This window comes from Ambystoma mexicanum, chromosome 7p (assembly GCF_040938575.1).
Source record: "Ambystoma mexicanum isolate Mex_15411 chromosome 7p, UKY_AmexF1_1, whole genome shotgun sequence".
In the NCBI taxonomy this organism is placed as follows: Eukaryota; Metazoa; Chordata; class Amphibia; order Caudata; family Ambystomatidae; genus Ambystoma; species Ambystoma mexicanum.
Window position 1 is genome coordinate 720,505,618 of NC_090939.1, and position 23,380 is coordinate 720,528,997.

At 49.8% G+C, this 23,380-nt stretch overlaps 1 protein-coding gene across 6 annotated transcripts in view; it reads right to left on the reverse strand.

The window, feature by feature from the left end:
- The window catches only part of CTPS2 (CTP synthase 2), a 2,467,148-nt gene that overhangs the window by 1,311,622 nt on the left and 1,132,146 nt on the right, over nucleotides 1-23,380 (reverse strand). For all 6 annotated transcript variants that reach the window (XM_069636801.1, XM_069636799.1, XM_069636802.1 and 3 more), the window contains one exon: nucleotides 10,896-11,047. In XM_069636801.1, coding sequence (XP_069492902.1) covers nucleotides 10,896-11,047 — 152 coding nt within the window. The remainder of the gene's footprint in view (nucleotides 1-10,895; nucleotides 11,048-23,380) is intronic.

A 23,380-nucleotide genomic window follows, 5' to 3' on the forward strand; every position in this document is an offset into this window, starting at 1 on the left:
CGAACGGCATGTCCAGGACTCTGGTCTGTACGTCTTGACGGAAGTCCGTAGCCTTGAGCCATCCGCGCCGCCTAAGGCACACGCCGTTGCCCAACTGGCGAAACCCAATGTCGGCGATGTCCGTCGCAATAGTGATGGCGTGGTCCGACGCCACCTTGCCTTCCTGTAGGATCTCCAGGGCATCCGCCCTCTTGTCGTCCGGTAGGAAGTCCAGCAGGGGAGCCAGTTTGTACCATAGCTCCCTGTCGTAGCGGGCCACGATAGCCAAGGCGTTGGCCGCTTTAATCGTCGTCGCTGCAGACGAGATGACCATGCGTCCCATAGCGTCCAATTTCTTTCCCTCGCCGTCCGGTGGGGAAGTCGATGTGGAGGCCGCACCCCCCCCGCTTTCTTCCTGGCCGCCGCGGAGACGACGGAGTCCGGGGTAGGCTGCGCCCGGAGGCACAGGGGGGCCGCGTCTGGGACCCGGTACTTCTTCTCGTACCGGTCTCTTCTAGCCGGCGTCGTGGAAGGGTTCTTGAGGAGGGCGAGGCCCTCATCCCAAATGTCATCCAGTAGAGGCACCGCGAGGACCGTCTTCCTCTTGGCCTCGCGCCGTTGATAAAGGAATCCTTCCTTTTTCTTCTTCTCAGGGCAGAGTTGGAAAAGCTCGGATGCCCTGGCGATCATGGAGTGGAACGATCCAATCTCGTCGGGCGGAGAAACCCTGGTGGGAGGTGACGACGGTAGATCCTCGTCGTATACCTCGTCGTCCGTACCCGTCGCTGCCGTGTCAGTCCCCGTATCATCCCCTCGGGTGAACGGGGAGGAGGGCTGGACGGTGCGCGACGGCTGAAAAGGAGGTGGAGGGTGAATCCTTCTTTTCTTGGGCGGGGGAGCACCAGAAGGTCCCGGTTCAGGATCCCCCGACGGGAGAGGTTCCTCCGTCGGCAACGGTAGTCTCGTCCTTATCTCTGAACATAAGGACTGTATAGCCAACAAAATGGCCGCCGAGTTGTCTTGCGGCACTGGCAGAGGGGAATCCGACGGGCGAGCAGGAGCCCCATCGGCACCCTCGACGATGTCGTCGTCACCTGCGTCGGGATTCATCCCGACGGGCCGGTCTTCTTCCACGCCAAGGCCGTGGCTTAAGACCTCAATCAGCTCTTCCTCTGAGGTTGAGGCCGAATCTACGACGACGCCCTGCCCCCCCTTTTTCTTCCCCGCCGGGGGTTTCACGGGGGTCCTATCGATGGGCACAAAAGAGGACTCCCTCCGAGGTGGCAGGGAGACTCTGAGCCCCGAGGTCGCCACCACTGGTGTAGCCTCCACAGGCTGAGCCAGGGCCGCCGCGACAGTATCGATAGAGGGCTTGGCCGGATGGATTAAGGCCTTCACCACCTTAGGTGCGCTAACCGCCTTATCCTTGAGGGGGGGACACTGCCTCGCTCCCCCTCCGATGGGGCCTTCGAGCTCGACCGGGGCCTCTCCAGGAGCTTCGCCGGGTGCTCGCCCTTCCTCTTACCCAACCCAGAGCGTTGGCTCGTGGCTGAAGGTGCCGGGGAGGGTGCGCCCTGCCTGGCGCCCATAGAGCCCGACCGTTCGGCGCTCCCAGTGCCAGCGGACTCGCGGTGCTTGGCCTTGTGTTGGACCCCCGTCGCCGGGGCGTCCTCAAAGGTCTTAGAAGACCGCTCGGATTTCTTCCTCTTCTTCTCGCCTGACGGGCTCTTCCCTTCCAGCCAGTTGGCGAGACGTTGATGGCGGTCCTTCATGGTCCGCTCCGACATATTGCCGCAAAACGCACAGTCCTTCTCCACGTGCGTCTTGTCCTCATGTAAGCAGTAGAGACAAAAGGAGTGTTCGTCCTCCTTAAAGACGTTCTGCAGCTGGCATCCAGGGCAGATCCTGAACAGCTTTCCGGGCGTCGAGCTTCCCTTCTCCTGGGCCATGTCCGGGCCTGAGAAACTTCTGGAATCCTCCAAAAGCGTAGCTCGACGAGATCTTCACCCTTGAGGGGCGCAGACGAATCCGACACGGGTCCCCGTTGATCGGATGGAGAGTCGGTGGAGCTTGAGGCTCTTTTGACCGAAAAAAACGAAGTTTTTGAGAATAAATGTGAAAAAATAGCACTAACGCTCGAGAGCAATAGCACGAGGATCCCAACACATGAACGTGCGGTAAAAATCTGAAGATGGCTGCCAGAGGCGGTGCTTAGGTAGAGGGCAGTCATTGGCTGTGGTCAGTATGACGCAGAGACCAGTGATTGGTTATTACTACGAAAGACAGATCAGAAACGAAACTGATACTGGTTTTTTCTTTACCGAGGATTCCCAGCCTGACGACGGGGAATATTCATGAGCATGTGAATCCATGCCAGACCCCATGCTGGAGAAATAGGGAGCTCTCCCTAGTCTCTCCCCATCCTCCCTACCTGACTTCCATACCTCATCCCACCACTTCATCCAGTGACACTTAATAATGTAATTGCGTATATGTATATAATACTCATTTTTAGTTTGAAGCATTTGCCACCTTACGTTAATGCTACCTTTGTAAGTCTCTTATATACATTCTCTTATTTACATTTTATTCTGTTGCTTTTCTTTTGTCCCTGATATATGTCCCAATTTCTCACACTGAATGCAGAAATGGGGGAGTCACCACCCTCAAAAACGGGCTCACTACTTCTTCACATCTTGTGCTATTGTACAAGCACCCTTCATGGCAATGCCTATGCCATCTGTGTTATTGTATGTCATTCCTGATCGAAATTGACATCCTTGTTCTTTAAGTAAATACAGATTCCTGTGTGTAGTTATCTTCTGTCATACTATCTATGCTCATGTCCTTCATTTGGAATAAGCATCCTAGGCTTAAGAGTCCTGTTTCCATTTCGGGGGTTTGGATTCACTGATTACCACTCACAAAATAAATGCAAGATCAAGTTTTCTATTACAACTCCCCTTTGGCATTCCAACCTCTACTTTTACTGCCTCTCGCCAAGTACGCTCTTAGGCTGCATGAGTGTGCTATACATCTATGATAAAAAATGCATACAATCTAGAAATGAGATAGACAACTTTACCTATGGGCCCTGGAAATTCAATGATTTACTAGAGTGTCTATACAAGGCAAGGTTAGAGATGGCTTAATTATCGATGGCATGGTTCAAGGGTTATTAGTTGCAACTGCTTACATTGCTTGAAAAGGAGGGTGTTTTTAACAAAAAGGCCCAAAGTTGAGGGAGACAGAGGCACAGAACAGGCAAGAAGGTCAACAGTCCAGATAGGGATGCATAGGTTACATTCATAGAAGTAAAAGTACTGTTTGCTCACTTATTAATTATGCTCGGGAAAATTCCCCCAATTCTCCACAATATGACCTCAAAGACCTATATAACTCCGCTCGGATCCGGATGCAGCTCAGTCTCACCCTCATTCTTTTCTATAGTTACTGCTTATTGCCTCCTCCATGTGGGGCCCATGTCTCACGGTGTGTCAGACTCATTTTCACAAACTATTTTACTGCTACTCTGTTAGTGTACACGTGTCACAGACCTGCAACTTCCGACCACACAACTCTTTTACCCATGCTCTCCCGCGATGTATAACCCACTCAAGGGGAAAGCCAAAACCTTGCCTCAATTTGGGCTGAAAATGTTGTCATAAACAGTAATGCAGCCATTTGAATTGGTCAGTTCCATAGGTAATTTTCCTCATAAAAGGTAAAGTGCCATAAAGTTCCCCCGGAACGGATCAATACCAAGGGTCAAAGGGGTTGCAATCATTGAGGCGTCTCTTTGTGCCAACATTGAGTGGATGACCCCAGTGCTGTAATTCTGAATGCGTTTCCTTGTTTTATGCTTCCTCTTTCACATGTGTCAAGTGTTTTTTCCCTCACATCTTTCACTGTAACCACCGACAATTAATTACTTTTGCAAATTCTCTCTTAATCGGATTCTGTGTTGTACACTGGAAGAACGGCAACTTTCCTTGTGGATTCATGAAATGATCTCTCACAGATGAAAATGATAAATTTTCCTGAGTTGCTGACTTCATAACACTACTGCGAAAACCTCTTCTGGGTTCTCTGTCCCAGGTCCCTACTTCAATAAACAGAGATCAGGACCTGGCGCTTTAATTTCTTAATTGGTTCTGGGTTACTTTGAAGCTTTTTCTACAAGTAAGCGTATGATGGAGTATTTGAAATAATTGAAGTGTATTTGTTGAAGGAATACAATATATTTTCTGGTACTGGAATGTGGTTTCAATGTTTAATACACATTCGTTTTGGATGGACTATGTATTTTAATTACTTTGGAATTAGGGCTTGATTATGTATATTGCACATTAAGAACGCCAGCTTACTTGTGGTTTCAGAAAAAGCTTTCACAGCAGAAGAAAAATCTACATTTTCCTGGGTTGCTGACCTCATTATACTTATGAGAAATGTTCTCCTAGGTGCTGTGTTAATGGATCAATGCCCATCCCTTCTTCAGCAAACACATATACTTGAGGCAAGCGCACAACACCTTTCCAGTAAGCACATACTAAGGCCTGTTCCTGCGCCTACAAGCCCACTCTGACGCCCATGCCAAGGGAAGAGGGCAGGAGCCCTTTCCCCCCTCCCAGAAGCGGCATCCACATCGCGGATCACAGCCACAGCATACAGGGGGCCTGCCTGTCCCTGTCCCACTTCCCTGCCTGACCCTGATATGCCGGGCGCAACGCGGCACGAAAACGAGGCTGAGCCTCGATAACCCGCCCTAATTTGAATTCTGCATCCGCCGGCAGGCGGACGCCGGCGGCCACACGAAGGCCATACTAAGGCCTGTTCCTGCGCCTACAAGCCCACTCTGACGCCCATGCCAAGGGAAGAGGGCAGGAGCCCTTTCCCCCCTCCCAGAAGCGGCATCCACATCGCGGATCACAGCCACAGCATACAGGGGGCCTGCCTGTCCCTGTCCCACTTCCCTGCCTGACCCTGATATGCCGGGCGCAACGCGGCACGAAAACGAGGCTGAGCCTCGATAACCCGCCCTAATTTGAATTCTGCATCCGCCGGCAGGCGGACGCCGGCGGCCACACGAAGGCCATACTAAGGCCTGTTCCTGCGCCTACAAGCCCACTCTGACGCCCATGCCAAGGGAAGAGGGCAGGAGCCCTTTCCCCCCTCCCAGAAGCGGCATCCACATCGCGGATCACAGCCACAGCATACAGGGGGCCTGCCTGTCCCTGTCCCACTTCCCTGCCTGACCCTGATATGCCGGGCGCAACGCGGCACGAAAACGAGGCTGAGCCTCGATAACCCGCCCTAATTTGAATTCTGCATCCGCCGGCAGGCGGACGCCGGCGGCCACACGAAGGCCATACTAAGGCCTGTTCCTGCGCCTACAAGCCCACTCTGACGCCCATGCCAAGGGAAGAGGGCAGGAGCCCTTTCCCCCCTCCCAGAAGCGGCATCCACATCGCGGATCACAGCCACAGCATACAGGGGGCCTGCCTGTCCCTGTCCCACTTCCCTGCCTGACCCTGATATGCCGGGCGCAACGCGGCACGAAAACGAGGCTGAGCCTCGATAACCCGCCCTAATTTGAATTCTGCATCCGCCGGCAGGCGGACGCCGGCGGCCACACGAAGGCCATACTAAGGCCTGTTCCTGCGCCTGTTACGCGCATGGAAGCGCGGCGTGGCCACCCCCCCTGCACAATTTATCTACTCTCCAACCGATAGACTACCACCCGGACAATGAAAACGTACTGTAAGTACATGCCAGCACCGGAGACACCACTGTATGTTTATAACCATAACCGACTCCATTGAAATGTGCTCCCAGCCTCCAACATGGGTCGTCTACAGACCATTTAGTCTGCTATATTGTGCCTTTTGGTCGCCTACAGACCATCTAGTCTGCTATATTGTGCCTTTTGGTCGCCCACAGACCATCTAGTCTGCTATATTGTGCCTTGGTCGCCTACAGACCATCTAGTCTGCTATATTGTGCCTTTTGGTCGCCTACAGACCATCTAGTCTGCTATATTGTGCCTTTTGGTCGCCCACAGACCATCTAGTCTGCTATATTGTGCCTTGGTCGCCTACAGACCATCTAGTCTGCTATATTGTGCCTTTTGGTCGCCTACAGACCATCTAGTCTGCTATATTGTGCCTTTTGGTCGCCTACAGACCATCTAGACCGCTGTATGGTGCCTTGGTGCATGCATCTAGCATGTACTTTTCCTATGCGCCTCAGTTTAGAATGTGCCTATTCGCCAGCCACCGTGCCTTAGTCTGTTGACCACTGTGCCCCACCTTGAATGTGCCTACTTGCTAGCCACCGTGCCTTAGTCGGTTGACCACTGTGCCTCACCTTGAATGTGCCTATCTGCTAGCCTCTGTGCCTAGTCCATTGACCACCGTGCCTGCCCATTGTACCCACTCTGATCTTGACTACCTGCCATCCTGCCTATCCCGACCCAGTCGGCTCCCGCCTCACCTCAAACTACTCTATTACTACCACCTAGTCAACCTCGGCCAACTACACCCGGGTCTTACTCTGACCACCCATGGCAAACTTCTACTTAGCCACGCTCACCTTAACGGCTACACTCGCCCTGCTCCACCACAACAACACCACCCACCACAAACCCCGTCCGCAATCACTCCCAACCCAACATACTATGGGTTTTTTGGAGACCCAACATATTGACAAGCCTGACGCCCTCAGTCCTATAGAATGGATCCGCCGATTTGCTGCTCCGCCCACTCCTTGGAACCCATGCACATTGAAAGACAGAAACCTGAGACTCGGCTCTCGGTTCATAACCCCCAAGACACTCGCCAAAAAACACTCCTTTCATCCCACACACATTCAAGCAAACTCCGCTCAAACTTTGAACATCACCCAATCAGCCCCCTTGAGCACATCTGAACAGCCACTAATCAAGGGCGCCCTCGTCAATGCCCGCTCCCTGGTCGCCCATGCGCTAGATATCGCAGACTTCATCTCTATCAACAATCTACACTTCCTGGCTATCACGGAAACCTGGCTGCACCAAGCAGCAGGCCCAGCCTTATCCCTCGCCATCCCAGAAGGTTATTCAATACTAAGGAAAGACCGGGACATAGGTAAAGGAGGAGGAGTAGCCTTCATCGCTAAAACATCCCTTGGACTTAGATTAATCCCTCCGCCCAGCTTCCGATCTGCAGAACTTCTGTCAGCAAAGCTCCAACTCTCTGCCACACAAACCATACTATTACACCTCCTTTACAGACCTCCAGGCCCCATCACCACATTTGAGGAAGAGATATCTGACCTCTTGACCACCAACACCAAAACAGGATCTCAAATTATCCTTCTTGGTGACCTCAACCTCGGTCTCGGCGACCCAAACGATACCAACGCACTCTCCCTGGAAAGCACCATCTCCCAACTAGGGTTCAAGCTCAGAATCACAGACCCTACCCACAACAAAGGCAGGACCTTGGACTGGCTAGCGGATCTCAACTGCTCTACGACCATCACAAAAAACGAGCAAACTGCTTGGTCTGACCACCACGCCATCTCCTTCTCCATCCAAGGGAAATCACAACCAAACTCTCCAACCCATACCATCCCCCAAACCCTCACCAGAAACAACCGCAACATTACCTTACAAAACCTCTGCCCACTTATAGACAATATCTGTACCCCCACAAACTACGCCAACCTAGATGCGGAGAAACTCGCTGACCTCTACAACAAAACGTTAGAATCAGCAGTAGACACCATCGCCCCACTCAAACTCACCAAAGCCAAACCGGCAGCCCATATGAACAAATGGTTCACACCAGAGCTAAAAATCCTCCGAAACTCCAAACGAGCCGCAGAAGCCACCTGGAGAAAAACGCCCAACCTCTCCAACAAAACTCAACTCTCGATAGCAGCCACCACCTACAAAACTGCTATCCTTAAGGCCAAAAAAGAGACATATGATAACAGAATTGAGAGCGCCAAATCCAAAACAAAAGAGCTTTTCAATATCCTCAGGGAACTCGAATCCCCCCCCCACTCTGGCTGAAACCTGCGTGAAAGATGCAGACTGGTGTGAGAGGATTCAAAAAGCCCTAGCAGACAAAATCACCATGTTACAATCCAAAATCGAACAGAAAAAGCTCAGCCTTTCCAAAAAAACAAACCATCCTCCGTCCACCACCCCAAAAACACCTACTTGCCCCCCCTTCTCCTTCTCACCAGTTTCCACTAAAGAAGTAGAAAGCATCATTAAGGGCCTCAAGCCCTCTAGATGCCAAGGGGACTCATGCCCAGCTCCCATCATCCAAGAAGGCGCCAACACTCTGGCCCCCTTCATAACAGCCCTCATCAATGCATCCTTCAAATCAAGCTCAGTGCCCAGCAGCCTCAAGGAGGCCTGGGTCATGCCACTTCTAAAAAAACCTAATCTAGACCCCAATAACCCAACTAATTACAGGCCAATCACCACCGTTCCCTACATCCTAAAGATCCTAGACAGAGTGGCCTACCTGCAAATACAGAAGCACCTGGAAGACAACAACCTCCTGGGTCTCAGACAATCCGGCTTCAGGCCAAGGCATGGAACAGAGTCAGCCCTACTGGACCTAAAAATCCAGATGGACGAGGCAAAGGACAAGGGTAATCTAGCCATTCTCCTACTGCTAGATCTATCAGCTGCCTTCGACCTCGTCGACCATCAGATCCTCACAGAACATCTGATGACCTCAGCGGCCTTCTCTAACCAGGCGACTGCCTGGATCCAGTCCTTCCTAACCAACCGAACCACCCGGGTCTTCTCCCCAGGGGCATCAGCACTCCCTGTCCCCATCACCTGCGGCGTTCCTCAAGGCTCGTGCGTCTCGCCGACCCTATACAATATCTTCACAAAGCTATTGTTTGACCGCCTAGATAACCTAGGTGTCACATACACAAACTATGCTGACGATACCCAGGTTCTCATCACCCTATCAGGGTGCTACGACGAGGACTCCACCAGAATCAACAACCTTTATTTAGAGATCCAAGCCTGGATGGCAGAGCACGGCCTATGCCTCAACGACGAGAAAACTGAGCTCCTCATTGTCGGCTCCCAACATCGACTAAACAAACTAGACCCCCGTTACGCGTCCATCAACATAGACGGTAACCTAATCACAGTAGCCAAAGAAATTAAAACCCTTGGGGTTTATCTAGACTCTACTCTCTCGCTCAAAAGACAGGTGAACGCAACTGCCTCTTCAACAGCTTACACCAATAAGCTCATCAACGCCTGCAAACCTTTCCTATCACCTTCCAGCTGCATTACACTAGCCAGAGCGTTAGTGCTCTCAAAAATTGATTACTGCAATACCCTCTTTCTTGGCTCATCAGAACACAACCTGAACAAACTACAGGTACTTCAAAATAATGCCATCAGAGCCGCCTTCAGTATCCCACGAAACGCCCACATCTCCAGCTTCAGACAAGATGCTCACTGGCTCCCAGTACGAGACAGAATCACCCTCAGATCCCTCGTCATCGTCCATAAATGCCGCTCTAATGACGCACCCAAATACCTGGCAGACAAGTTCCACAACCACACCTCAACTAGACCAACTAGAACACCATACGCACATTGCCTTTCCGTTCCCAAATTCTCCCTAAAAAAAGCAGGTGGCGCCAGCTTCCCGGTCCTAGCTGCCAAACTATGGAACGCTATGCCACCATACCTTAGAGCAGAACCCTCATTTTGGACTTTTAGAGCCAAAACAAAAACATGGCTTTCCAACAAAAACGCTGCTTAATGCACTTCCTCTCTGCATGCCTCTGTTGACCACCTGTAACCCGGTCTGCTACACCGTTGTTGTTTTATCACAGTCTGTATTGTATATTTTTGCCATGCTGTAACTGTTTCTAAGTCTCCGGCGCCCAGCTACCCCAGGGTTCGGTGCGCGGTACAAATAAATAAACTAAACTAAACTAAACATATCAAGCTCATAGCAACCTCACTATCCCTATTTCCAAACACTCGTAGCAAGGGCATGTCCCCTCTTCACCAATGACGCCCAGACTAGTATCAACTGTGCTGCTGCTCTTCTACAAACGCAGATCTCACCCATAGCAAGTGCCACTTTTCACGAAATACATACTACACTCACACCAACTTCACTAATGCTCTTTGGCAGACAAACGTCACAGTCTTTTCAACTTGCATCAAATATTACAGTGTTAAAAAGCGTACTATCCCTTAGCGGAATATCACACTCATCCAGAGGACGTGACCCATCTTACTACACACAATCTTACAAATTCATATGCAAACACATCTTCATTCCTAATCTACCATGTTAGGATGTTCACTGTATATGAAAAACAAAAGTCAAATAAATAAAGGCCGACCTACTAAGTTTGTCAACGCTTGTTCCTAGGATCACTCGGTCTCAACGTCTGACAAAGTTTAGGTAATGTGCATATTTGACACTCTCATACTCGGCTGATACAAGGTAAACATGTGTTTATCTTGTAATGCGAGGAGCATCAATGGACAAGAAGTCCCTCAAAATAGGCTGTGGCAGACACATTTAATGTGAGGCAAATCCATGTGCAAGCAGCTCTCTAGGAAATGTAGTACTGTGAAACGCAACCAATCCAAGTAAATGCCATTCAAGGAGATCCTGTCAGAACCTTTTTGTCCCATCAAGTTAGTTTTACAGTTCAGTGAGCAGCATGTCCTGATATTAAATGAATACTGAACCTGCAAGCATAATTATAATTTATGAAAATGTGATTCTGAGAGAAAATGTCATGCACGCAAAAGCAATTGCACTGCGGTGTAGCCCAGACAGAAACATCCAATCTTTGAGATCACATGCTGTTACATCAAGAAAAGCAATACACACGCATATTTCCGTTTCCGTGCACCATACCTGTCTGCCATTCGTTTCCACTTGAACAGAAGATCGCTCGGTTGCTCGTCAATGGGCAAGTTCAGCCTCTGCTTAAAATATTTAATGATTCCTTGTTCTTCCAACAGAATGGGAACCCGGTACGTGGAGGAAACATCTTGGACAAATATGACCTAAGGAATAAGTGGAAATGAAAGCATTTACTGCTAAGCCGTTTGAAAATAATAACGTCTTAAACTTTTTAAAGAAAAAAAGTCTGATTTCCAGCATCAATCCACTTCTACTTAAGACACTGCAATCTAAAACAGGTTCTTACACTGAATATAGTCAATAATGCCAACCAATAGTCACAGACCCTGAGCTACAAAATAGCAACAGGCTGCCAAAGCAAATGGCCAAGTGACACAGGATTAATAGGGACCAGTGTGCGGTGCCTTGTGACCGGATGTTATTACTTTTGTGTGTTTTTAAATATTATGCTCATTTGACGCAGACTATTTATTTTCAACAAATAGCCATAAATGCAAGAAGCAGGGCATGCTGGGACATGTCTGCCAAGTAAGAACAGTAACAATGACTTTATGAGATGGGAAAACCAATAGACTGTCTACCATACAGGTTAAGAGCCGCGAGTTATTAGCAATTATGAGCTGGGCAATGAGGCTATTCAATACTCTATAGAGCATCCCTGGGACATATACATGCATTGGATTCGGTTTTTATTTCGAGCGCTTTGCTTTCACAGCATGAACAGGAACCCCAGAGCCGTAAACCTAACGGTGAGCTACCAACAGAGCATAGTCGTCAAAATGATGGTGGTAGAAGACCTGGTCCAAGATAAAATATAGGTAGACACTGCAGTAAGGGGTAGATGAACGCGGCACTGCGTTGGTAGAGCAAGTTACCGGACATGATGCAAGGAACAAAGGGGACCCACCCTGACACGAACCTGGTCAGAGAGGAGTGAGAGGAGGGAGGGGTAGAAGGGAAGGCATCTTGAATGGAAGGGATTGGGCAGGCATTTGGACCGTGCGACGGGTATGTTTGCACTGATTAGTTCATTGAAATTGGGAGAAATAGCAGTGCTTATTGCCTACAATCCAAGGAAACATATTGGTGGAATGCACCCAGGTTCTAACAGTATCAAACTATTGCATTTAACATGGCCATATTACATGGCCAGATTATAATTTATTATCATCGATTAAATGAAAAGTTGACCAATGTGGAAGAAAGTAGTTGGAGAAACTTAACTACCGTGCAACAGACTAAACAATGGATTTGTCTAGTGACTTTAATTTACAAACCGTGTCTTGTATATGGAATTTTCTGCATTGCACTCAATTCCTCATCAACAGGATAGTTGTGGTGGGGGGTGCGCGGGAACCCAAGAAAAACTGCCTAATCTTAGCAGAGCTCTCATCAGGGTGATGTAAACACGCATGATTTAAATGGTCCTGGGCTAAAGCCACTAACTGTATCTACATGAGGTCGGCCTTGTATGTCGCCAGCATCTCCAAGAAGTAGCTGGGGGCCACATCCAACAAGGCTAGTGGGATCCTGGCATAGCAGCGGCGGAACGCGATTGCCCCAAGGCCTGGACCCGTAGCTGAGGTGAGAAGAGCGGGCGCGGGGCTCAGTGGCCACGCTCAACTGGGCCTCCTGTTGAACAGAACGCAACACGCATACCACCGACCGGTAAACCACTCTAGCCATTCCAGGGGGCTTGCGTGGCTCTGGAGTATGCGACAGCAGAACGTCATATGAGATGAGAGCACGCTGGCATGGCTGAGATTAAAGTGAATGAAACACTGGCCCGCAAGTAACATTAGAACAAGGGGGGAATTGCTGGGCTGTGAGCACATAGCGTCCCATGTGAAGAGGAGAGCTCCCTGCTGCCCTGGAGTGTGGGCCCAAATGGGGCCTACCAGTGCCTGAGAAAAGGCCATCAGCTGTGCTGCCAAGCGTGACATTCAGTCCAAAAACTATCAGAGCATACATTTTATAAAATGCATGATGCACATCTAAAATGTTGATATTGAGAGAAAACATTGACTCTGCAACCAGGAGAGCGCAAATGAGAGAGAGCTAATACCAGTGCTTACTAACCCAAAGATGCCTAGTAGAGAGACCACTACGTCCAGTACGGGAGCAGGCCAGGATACTTACAGTAGGACGTCAACGAGGGATATCTTGGAGTGGAAGGGCTGGGTGTGGCTCGCTCTTCCAGCTGGAAATGAAAACACTAAGCCAATGTATGAAAGAAACCAATGCCATGGTACACAACAAAATGAAAGAAATTAAAGAACAACTGCATCAATCGTCAAGCCGAATGCACTACAGAAAACAAGCAACACATTGAGGATACAATACCCTCTCTACAGAATTAAACTCGGCAATCAAAGAAATTACAACACTTAATGCCAAAGTTGACGAACAGGAAAATCGCTCCAAGAGGAATAACATCCACCTCATCATAGTTCCAGAAAACATGGAAGGTGCAAAACTGGAAGGCCTCCTCTACCCACATGATATTGCAAGATTTTCAAATATCAAATCCAAATGAAATTGAGATAGAACGCTCACACAGAGTGACCAATTCCAAAGCCCAATAAGGAAGAATGACCAAGGATAATTGCGATACGCTTTTTGAACTTTTGCATAAAATGCCCATCTTGAAGGCCTTTCACAAAAAGGCACGATCCAGAGGGATGGGACAAACATACAACTGTTCAATTACTTCTTCCAATACCAGAAAACAATAGCTCTTATATGACAATCCTAAAGAGGCATGGATATTTTTCCGTCACATGACATTGTGGGGGCCGAGGTGTGCGCAGTTCAGATGGACTATCCTACTCCTATAGACACTCCAATACAATTGCAGTATCCAGAAGGATTGCAGAACTGCTAGAAGACGACAGTACTCAAACCCAAAGGGCCCGCTCGCACTGCAGAAAATAAATCCAGAAGCGAGATACTCACATATCAACCTCAGAAGTGACACCAACTGAGCTGAGGCAAACCCTAAAATAGTCTGAACTCTGTAACCAGCCTCACATCACCAGAACAAGATCAAGAACAACTGTGTTGGTGGGTGAGAAACTGCCTCCCTGCATATAGCGGGCCCCCCCTCCTGCAGAACTGCCTGATATGCCTATCACAGTGCTAGAACTGAGCTGCTGTCTCTGGCCCGCACAACATAATGTGCATCGCACGGAGGATAGACTTCATTGGTACCAACTTTTCTTCTGACAAATTGCTTAACTTCCCCCTCCTGCCTCCACTATACAAAGCATTGCCCAACCAGCAAATGTTATGGTAGGTGGCTGGCAGGGTGTCCCGTTAGACATGGGCACAGCAACTTTCATAGGTAGTGATTGTTTCTTATTGTGATCCTCGGTTAGGGTCCCAAAGTTTAATCCTTCTGTTATCACAAATGTAAGTAATTGATTGGGTTTCTTGTCTGTGGTTAAGGAGAGTAGAAAACATGAAGAGAGGGTCACATTTTAGAACCCCTAGAACAACCATGCCGCACCGAAAGCAATATTTGCACATCACACTGTGGGAAAATAACTTGGGTACCTTACGGCCAGCCTCAGCTACGCTCTGTGGTGCTGGGCTAGAAGCGATGCGTAGCAACTGACTATCAGTCAAACATAAAAACGCAGTACCTAATATTACTACTACATGATATGCCAAGATATGTTCTGATGCATTTATAGGCTCATAAAAGAAGGGGAGCCAAGACCAACCATGTCATATACGGCAAAGTGGGACGCTGAAACGGGTATCACAATAGACTCGGCGGCATGGGTGAAACTTTGGAACCAAATATCAAAACTCACAAGATCAATCCAAATCTGGGAAATGTGGATGAAACTTCTAACACAATGGCACCTCACCCCGGCGAGGCTCCACAAGATCTACCCAAGGGCATCGCAGGAATGCTGGAGGAAGTGTGGTCAGACGGGCACATGGAGCCACATATGGTTGTCATGCCCGAAAATAGCACAATACTGGGAAACGATCCATTCAGCCATCGAACAAGTCCTGGGTCTATAAACTGAAGGGAATTGGGGCCTGGCCATGATAGACTGGAACGGGGCACTAGAAGAAATCAACAACAAATCCCACCGAAAGCTCTACATCATTATGATGATGGCGGCGGCCCTAGTCGTTGCACGCAAATAGAAATCGGTGCACCCTCCCGCAGACCACAAATGGATTGCAAAAATGTGGTCACTCCTAGCCATGGAATGGCTGACCTACTCACTAAAAGGACACCACCTAAAGTTTAATACAGAATGGTCAGCCCTACTGCATTACCTGAAGGAGGGCGCTCGCTAAGCGTGGTGCCGGAAGTCTATGACCCTCCTGGGGATAATTCCCGATCAGGAAGAGGAAGACATATAGCGAAAGCTGGTGCCTGAGCCCGCCGCACAGCTCAGAGAGGTGGCACACAAAGGGCACAAACCTGCCGAACTGCCACAAAAACTTAGGAACTGCTCCGGACCACGGGGATGGGGGGAGGGCGAGAGGGAGGAGGTCCTTATCTGTTTCACAACTGATTTACTGTGGGTTTATGTTCTCTTTTTGTAATGTTCACTTACAAAATGTTCATAAAAATCAATTGGGAAAAAAAAAGATATGTTCTGATGCTTACATGACCCTCAAACCCTTGTGAATCTTCTCTTTATTATGGTTCTGCTTAATTCCTATGTAAGATGTTCTTAAAGTTATTCCTTCTATATCTGTTGCTTGATGTGTTACAAAAACGCTATTTTTTGACATTTGTGGTGAAAAAGCCCTTTATAAAAATCTGCATCCTCTGATTTTAAGTACCGACGACTGGTCTTTTGGGGTCAGTAATGGAAAATACACCAAGAGATGAGGAATTCCTGTGAGCACATCTTGGCAGACCAAAGTATGTGTCCCAAGACCCTTAAATAGATGATAATCAAATGTCCCAACCCATGCAGCCCAAAGGCCAACAAACACCATCACGAGGTTGGGGGTTTCTTCCGGCATTCAGTTTTTGCAGGATGGATGCTCTTTGGAGCTAGCAGTTTCATACCTTCGTGCCCGAGTAAAGGCCAGTGAGGTTCTGTTAAGAACCCTTATTGTCTGTTTGCTTGTTAAGAAGTTGATTACCTGAGAGTACTGTGTTTATGGAAAGTATTCTTGTAAAGTAGATCGGAAAAGACTGCTAGGCATTTTTGTGACACGCCGTTAATTCGCAGAATAATTTGATTGTGACACGCCATTTAGCAATGTAAATCCATCTATATTTGAATTAGGCCATTATTGGAAAATTGCTATGACATAACCTATGTCTTTCTCGGCAGCCACATGTTGCGCTGCTTTGTTTCTACAGTAGTTCCTTCGAATTACGCTACGCAGGTTAACCGTGCCTCAAAACGACGTCGGCGGCACATCATGACTGCTGTTGCACACATTATTCAGGGATTACGTGACACCTCAACCATCACTCCGGCACATAACTCTGCACCATATCGCGCCAGGCATGCTGAGAATTTTCTTTGCTGAAGACTCATTCCCTCATGCAGCATGGGGTAGAAATCGAAGACCATTTGCCAGAGTCAGCTCCGACATGTTTCAAGTTACTTAAACACGGCTTAGCATCCGACTACCAAATCTTTAGAGCTCACCACTTAGGCCAGAGAGGGGAGGGTTAGACCTAATGTTAAAAAAACACCTAGACTGCCACATGGTCAATCATTTAAGTCCTCTGGGCTGTGAAAGCCTTTTTGTCAAAGTCAAAATAAATGCCAATATGGGGGGTGCTAGAGAGCTTGCAGCCAAGATGGCCTCTCCTTTTTGAGCTACGCGCACAATCGTCCAAAGGGGGAGGCCAGACCTGCACCCATTGAGGGAACGAGTTAATCCTACGACGGGGGCACACTTGTAAAACTGCTGTCCATTGACTGCCAAAGTTTGGGCTCCTAAGGCGACCGGCGTATGCCTTAACGATGACGAGGAAGCTGTGTAAGACAGCACAGCTGGAGAAGCTTGAGCCACTGTGGAGAGATGTGCAGATGCTGCATGACCCTGCAAACACGGTGCAGATTGTGAACGGAACCACGGTTGCCGGAGCCCCCCAGTTTAGCCAGACTATGTGGCAAGGTCAGACCTCGTTAACGGGGCCCTCAGCCATGAGGTGGAGGATCATGTGAGGGGGTTCTGGGCTCCGCATTGGAGATTATTCTGAGGGGACCACCCGAGGGGCTTAGCGCCGCTGAAGCCTGACCCCCTGTGAAGGCTAAAGCAGGAGTGCCGGAGGAAAGGCGGATCCTCCCCACAAAGTGAAACAGGACACCAGCTGCGCCAGTGGAACAATGCCGCAGGCCGCTCGTGGCCGCAGGCACCATTGGGGGTGGGGGAACCTCCACCCCCCCGTGACATCATCAGGCCGGCACCCACATCGCCTGAAGTTGCACCCATCCCGATCGAGCTGACCATTGTCCAGGCAGCCCCGCTGCACCCCGCATCAAGCCAGCATTAACCCCTGCAATGGGGACTGCTGCGCAGACAAGCAGCAAGGACACGCAGCCTACCAACTCTGCAATCACCTCAGCGCAGAGGTTTGCGGCCATTGCTGACAATCTCCCCCGCACAGGATTCTGCAAAAATCTGGCAGCTGAGCCCAGGGCCACATCCAATTCCATGGCCTCTGAGCCAGTGACATTCGTTACAAACAAAACAGGGCCCGCAGCGACCCCAGCTACATTGGAGTAAACCTGGAGCTGCACCCTAACCAGCGCCGACACTGGCGCACTCAGGAGTTTGCCTTGCCCTTTGCAGCACCCGCATCTTATGCAGGTGACCAACAGCAGAGGGTCCGGCTTTGACCCGAAACTCGCCCTATGGTAAGAAACCCCCGGCCTCTCCACTGGTGCGGCCCTCAGACCCTGGTACTAGCACACATACTCGGGGCCACTACTAGCACTGCGATTCGAAAGGGCTGAGACTGGGGTGACAGATGATCCCCCTGGGATACCAGTTAATGTATGATCCCCTCCCACTGAGAGGTGCTTGCTCCCCTACACCCCACGCTTCAGCGAACCAGCCCCACTGGAGTGCTCCTCACTCCCCTAGGCTGCCCTCACACCCCGGGATACCGGTAGGGGCAAGATAAGTCTGAACCCTCAGCAATATTGAACCTGTGAGGTGGGGGCCCGGGTTCTCCCCAGCCACCGGGGCCATGGAGGGCACAGTTGCTAAGTGCACCCCGATTGCTGGAAGAGGTACAGAGACCGCCTGGGGATTGCACGGTGGGGTGTGAAGAGGGTGCTGTATGTCTAAGGGAAATAAGCAGCAATCCTGCTTGCCCTTCTCCCAGAAGGAGGGCTTATGTGGCGGAGGAGAGAAGATGCTGATGCCTCAAGACACCCCGGACAGAGCAGGCTTACCTGGCTAAGAGGAGGCCCCCTCAAAGTCCACTGGAACCTCCCCGGCGTCAGAGCTCAGCTTGGTGCTAGCGGAAATGCAGTCTAGTTTTGCGTCTATTAACACGAAACTTGACGAAATGGCCTACAAGGTCGACCGCGTCCAGGAACACATTGAGGAGGAGAGTGGGCTAATATCCAAGACCGATCACCACGTGGGGGCCCTGGAGGATACAAACGGCGAGGTAACACAGGCGATTAACTTGCTTCAGAGGGAAGTCACTGCAATTAAGGAAAAGAATGAAGATCTGGAGGTGATGTCCCGGAGGAATAATATCCGGGTGGTTGGGGCTCCCGGAGTCCATCCCGCAGCAAAACATGGAGATCTTCAAGGAAAAGTTTATACAGGAAGTGCTGCAGACACAGTCACTGTCATCACAATTCCTGATTGAAAGGGCCCACTGTGTGTCACAGGTGACCCCCAGACCGGGCCAGAGCCCCCACCCGATAATAGCTCGCCTGCTAAATTACAGGGACTGGGACACAGTCCTGCACAGAGGCTGTGAGCTTGGTGACTTGAACTATGAAAATGCCTGCATGTCTTTCTACCCAGATTTCACCCCATCAGTCCAGAAGGTTTGCCTTTCTTTCCTGGCGGCAAAATGCACCCTCCGAGACAGCGGATTACAATACGCTATGTTATATCCGTCTAAACTGCCGGTGCAGCATGGTGGCCAAGCACACTTCCTTACAGATGCTGGAGCAGTGCACGACTTTCTAGAGATTCTGCCAAAGGAATGAGGGGGGTACCTGATTTAAAGCTAAGTGACCACGTGATTACACATGCCCTAGATTGTACACTACTGAGTGTGGGGTAAGATAGACCCCAGCTGACTGCAAACGTGGTTAGCCCTGCAAACCTAATATTAATATTCAAAGTTTCTACTGATGGGTTATAGATATGCTGGCCCATGTAACGAATCAGTCCAGCTGCTGAGTAAAGATGTTACTGTATGGGCCTCCCCCTGAGGACTGATGCAGTGAGCGGACCCTTGGGTTGAGGAGTCCGGCATCCCCAGTTGAAGGCCCATGATGGAGCATGTGTTGGGGAGGGTGGATGGGGAAATTCACTGCTGGTCAGGGGTGGGCATTGTGGGTGGGGGAGGGTACATTGGGTGTTATTTGGGTGATTGGGAGGTTGGCGGGGGGGAAGGATGAGGGATAGTTGGAGGTTGTTATTTCAAAATGATTCACACCTCTTGTGTCCAGGCTCTAGGGGTGGTGAGGTACGGGAGTACACGGAGGCAGGGTTGGTCGGTCCGAAACCACTCCTGACCTATGGCTAGCTGCAAGATTATAAGCTGGAACATGCACAGGCTTAACAGCCTGCGCAGGGTGCGCAAGGTGATTCAATATTGTGAAAGACCCAGAGCTAAGGTGGCCCTCAAAATTCACTTAGTCAGAAGGGGAAATGAGGGCATCGTCAGGTCCTGGGGGTTTTGCAAATACTACACCTACTCCACATACTCGACTGGGCTATAATACCCATACACAAATCGCTTTGGTTTCGCACCATGGAAACTGTGAATGACCCGGCGGGGAGGTTTGTGATTGTCTCGGGTTGATGGGGACCCACATTGATGATGTTCGTCAACATCTATGGCCCTAATGTGGATGGCCCCCCTTTCTTTGAGTCATTACTCTCCAGGTGCCACACATACTTGCACAACAATATTGTATGGGTGGGAGACCTCAATATCACCCTGGACCCAGTGAGAGATAGATCAGCTGGGAACACTTGCCAGAGTACTAGAGCAGCAGAAACAGTACGGAGGTGCATAGCAGAGTTGGAGTTGGGGGAAGTATGGAGGTTACTCTGACCAGAGTGTAGAGAATACTTGTTCCACTCAACTGTCCACAACACCGCCTCGAGTATAGATTATATTCTAGCAAGCTTGCCTCTTATACGTAGAGTAATCGATTGTATACTTCTCCCTAGAACACTATCTGACCACTCGCCTGTCCTCTGGTCACCGGACTCGGGCGGTGAAGGTGTCCCCCGACCCTTCTGGAGATTCAAACCCGCAGCCCTACTGGACATAGTATTTAAAAGTGAAGTGCTTAGGCTAGTCAAGTTATACTTCCAGGAGAACTGAGGGTTCAGTTTCTACAATGAGCTCCATGTGGGAGGCATTCAAGGTGCTGCTGCGGGAAGATGTCTACCTCTGGAACTGGGAATGTTGAAGACGATATGCAGGCAACTATCCGAGCTGGAAATCAAGCGCTACGAGAGCGGGGTTGAGGACAGGGAAGATGCTGACTCCGGGGATGACCTGAGGGACGCATTAGATCGCTTCAATAATCTAGCAGAACGCAAGGTTAAATACCTGGCGCATCTGGCAAAGTCACGACGATATGGGGAGGAGGGCAGACCGGGTAGGCTGTTAGCAGCAATGATCAGATGCGAAAGGGGAGCCACGGATATTGCCACCATGACAAATGAGGAGGGGGACGTGGTTGTAAAGCCAGACGCAATACTGGATGTCTTTCGCCAGTACTACAAATAACTACACGCATCTAGGGGGTTGATTTCGGTGCAAGAGCTGGTGTGATATGTGAGCGAGGTGTCCCTGCCTGTATTGCAACAAGTGGTGATTGAAGCACTGGCTGAGCCCATTACGCATAACAATATTTTGCTTGCTATACGTGCCCTCCCCTCCGCTAAAGTGCCCGGCTTGGATATACTAACAGTTGAATTCTACAGGAAGCTCGGCCCATAGGTAGTTCAACACCTGCTGTCGGTGTGGGAGGAGGGGATGAAGATGGGTCAACTCCCCCCAACTATTCGAGAGGCTGTGATGGCTCTGATTCTTAAGCCTAAGAAGCACCCCCTGGACCGACTGCTTCCGTACATTTCAACCGTAGTCTAGGCAGACCAGTCGGGCTTCATCCCTGAAAGATCAACCTCATTGAACCTCCGTAGGCTCTTCGAAATCCTGGCTCAGATTCACCCCAAAGTGCAGGCATTTGCGGAGCTGCTCAACATGGGGAAAGCATTTGACTCTGTCGAGTGGAGCTATCTATTTAAGGTACTATGAGAGGTGGGCATGCAAGAGTGCTACCTAACGGCAGTTCGTCTGTTGTATGCTGGAGCAAATGCTCAAATTGGACTGGATGGCAAGCGATCCAGGGCCTTTGACCTGGGTCATGGAACCAGGCAGGTCTGCTCGCGCTCCATTGCTCTTCGCAATCCCGATAGATCCACTGATGGCCTGGCTACGTAAATTCCACTTGGCAAGGGGGCTGGCACTGGGTGGCGCTAGGGAATTGGTTTCGTTTTATGCGGACGACGCTATCCTATACTTTAAAGAACCGGCGCTCATTTTGCAACTGCTCTCGCAGGAGATAGCGGAATTCAGTCAGACATCTGGCCTTAGAATAAACTGGACAGAGTCGATTTTATTCCCACTGAACGAGACCACTGTTAAGCCCCCTGATACTGAAGGTTATAGATGGGAACAAAAGTCAGTTATGTACCAAGGGGTGCGTGTAAGTCGAGGCATTATTGGAGGATAATCATAAAAAGCATTTGAATGTTCTGAGGTCGAGGGTGCCGGGGCCGTGTAGACTCCCCCTCTCGCTGCTGGGTCGGATAGTGATCACCAAAATGGTGGTGGTCCCCAAGCTACTCTCCTTTTTTCAAAACATCCCTGTTTGGCCGGCAGTTAGCTACTTCGCTGAGTTGAAGGCCCAGTTGGTTAAGTTGGCATGGCACCCGCGGGCCCCTCCAGTCAGTTGGGACACTGGTTCTCCCATGGGAGAGCAGTGGTGTGGGTTCAATGGATGTTGAGTTATATTTCCTTGCGGCACAGCTATACTGTCCATATTATCCTCGCGTACACATAGAAAGATGCTCAGAGCTTCTTTTTACACTACAAGGTGTCCTGGTATCAAGGAGTGGCGGATAAATGTAAATTCGACACAGTGGCATGCACAGTTCATGAATGGAACAGGATCTTGAAGCGACTGCAGGTCGATATCCCATTTGACCCGGGCCTTCAGATATGGAATATTGTGTGCCTCCCACCAACATGTGATGGACCTGTGGTACAAGAGTGGAGAGGAGTGTGAATTGAACACATGGCTGATTTATACCCTGGGAGAACATTTGTATCACAGGAGCAATTTTCTGCAAGGATAGGAGTGGGGTTTCAACGCAAACAGAAGTGCTTCAGAATCCGGGCCGCCTTTAAGGAATGGTCCCTCTCGTTCCCTAATATCCCACCTGCACTCCCGCTGCTGCAACACCTATTGGGCTCCCCAGCCATGAGGCGGGTGGTCTCTGCATTGTATGGGCTAGTCCAACGTGACTCCCCCCGGGAGACCTGAAGTGTAGACATTGATGGGAGGAGGATGCAGGGGTCCCCTTCACAGATAAACAATGGCCAATGCTTTGCGAGCGCACGCACAGTGGGGCATTCAATACAAGTCTACAACTGATACAATTTAAAACCCTACACAGAGCATACCTGGCCCCGGCCCGCCTTCATCTGTTTAACCACACCAGGGCAGGAAGCTGCCCGAGATGTAATGCGGAATCAGCTGACTTTGACCTTCTTCATATGTTGTGGATGTGCCCTAAACTGCAAGATTTCTGGGAAGGGGTGGTGGAAGCAGTCTCCAACATTCTGGGGAGGGAAGTGCCCTGCAAACTACTGCACTGTATGTTTGGCTGGCTCCCTGGTATTCCAAAACAAAACTGGAAGCTGCTAACAACATGTATGATAGTTACGAGTAGATGTATTTTAATGAGATGGATTCGTCCAACCCACCAACCCAACCCCAGAATACAGACTTTGCTCAAGGATTTGGTTTGGCTTAGCGACACCGATAAAGAATATCGTATTCTGTGCGGCCAGCAGACTAGGCTCAAGAACATCTGGGTTCCCTTTGTGTCCTACCTACTGACTCAACGTCCAGAGTCAGAATCTGGTGAGTCACCACCTGCACCATAAACTATGGATCGCCACCCAAGCCTAACTGAAATATGATCCAACACACTAAAGTGTGGCTTATGAATACGCCCTGCCTAGCATG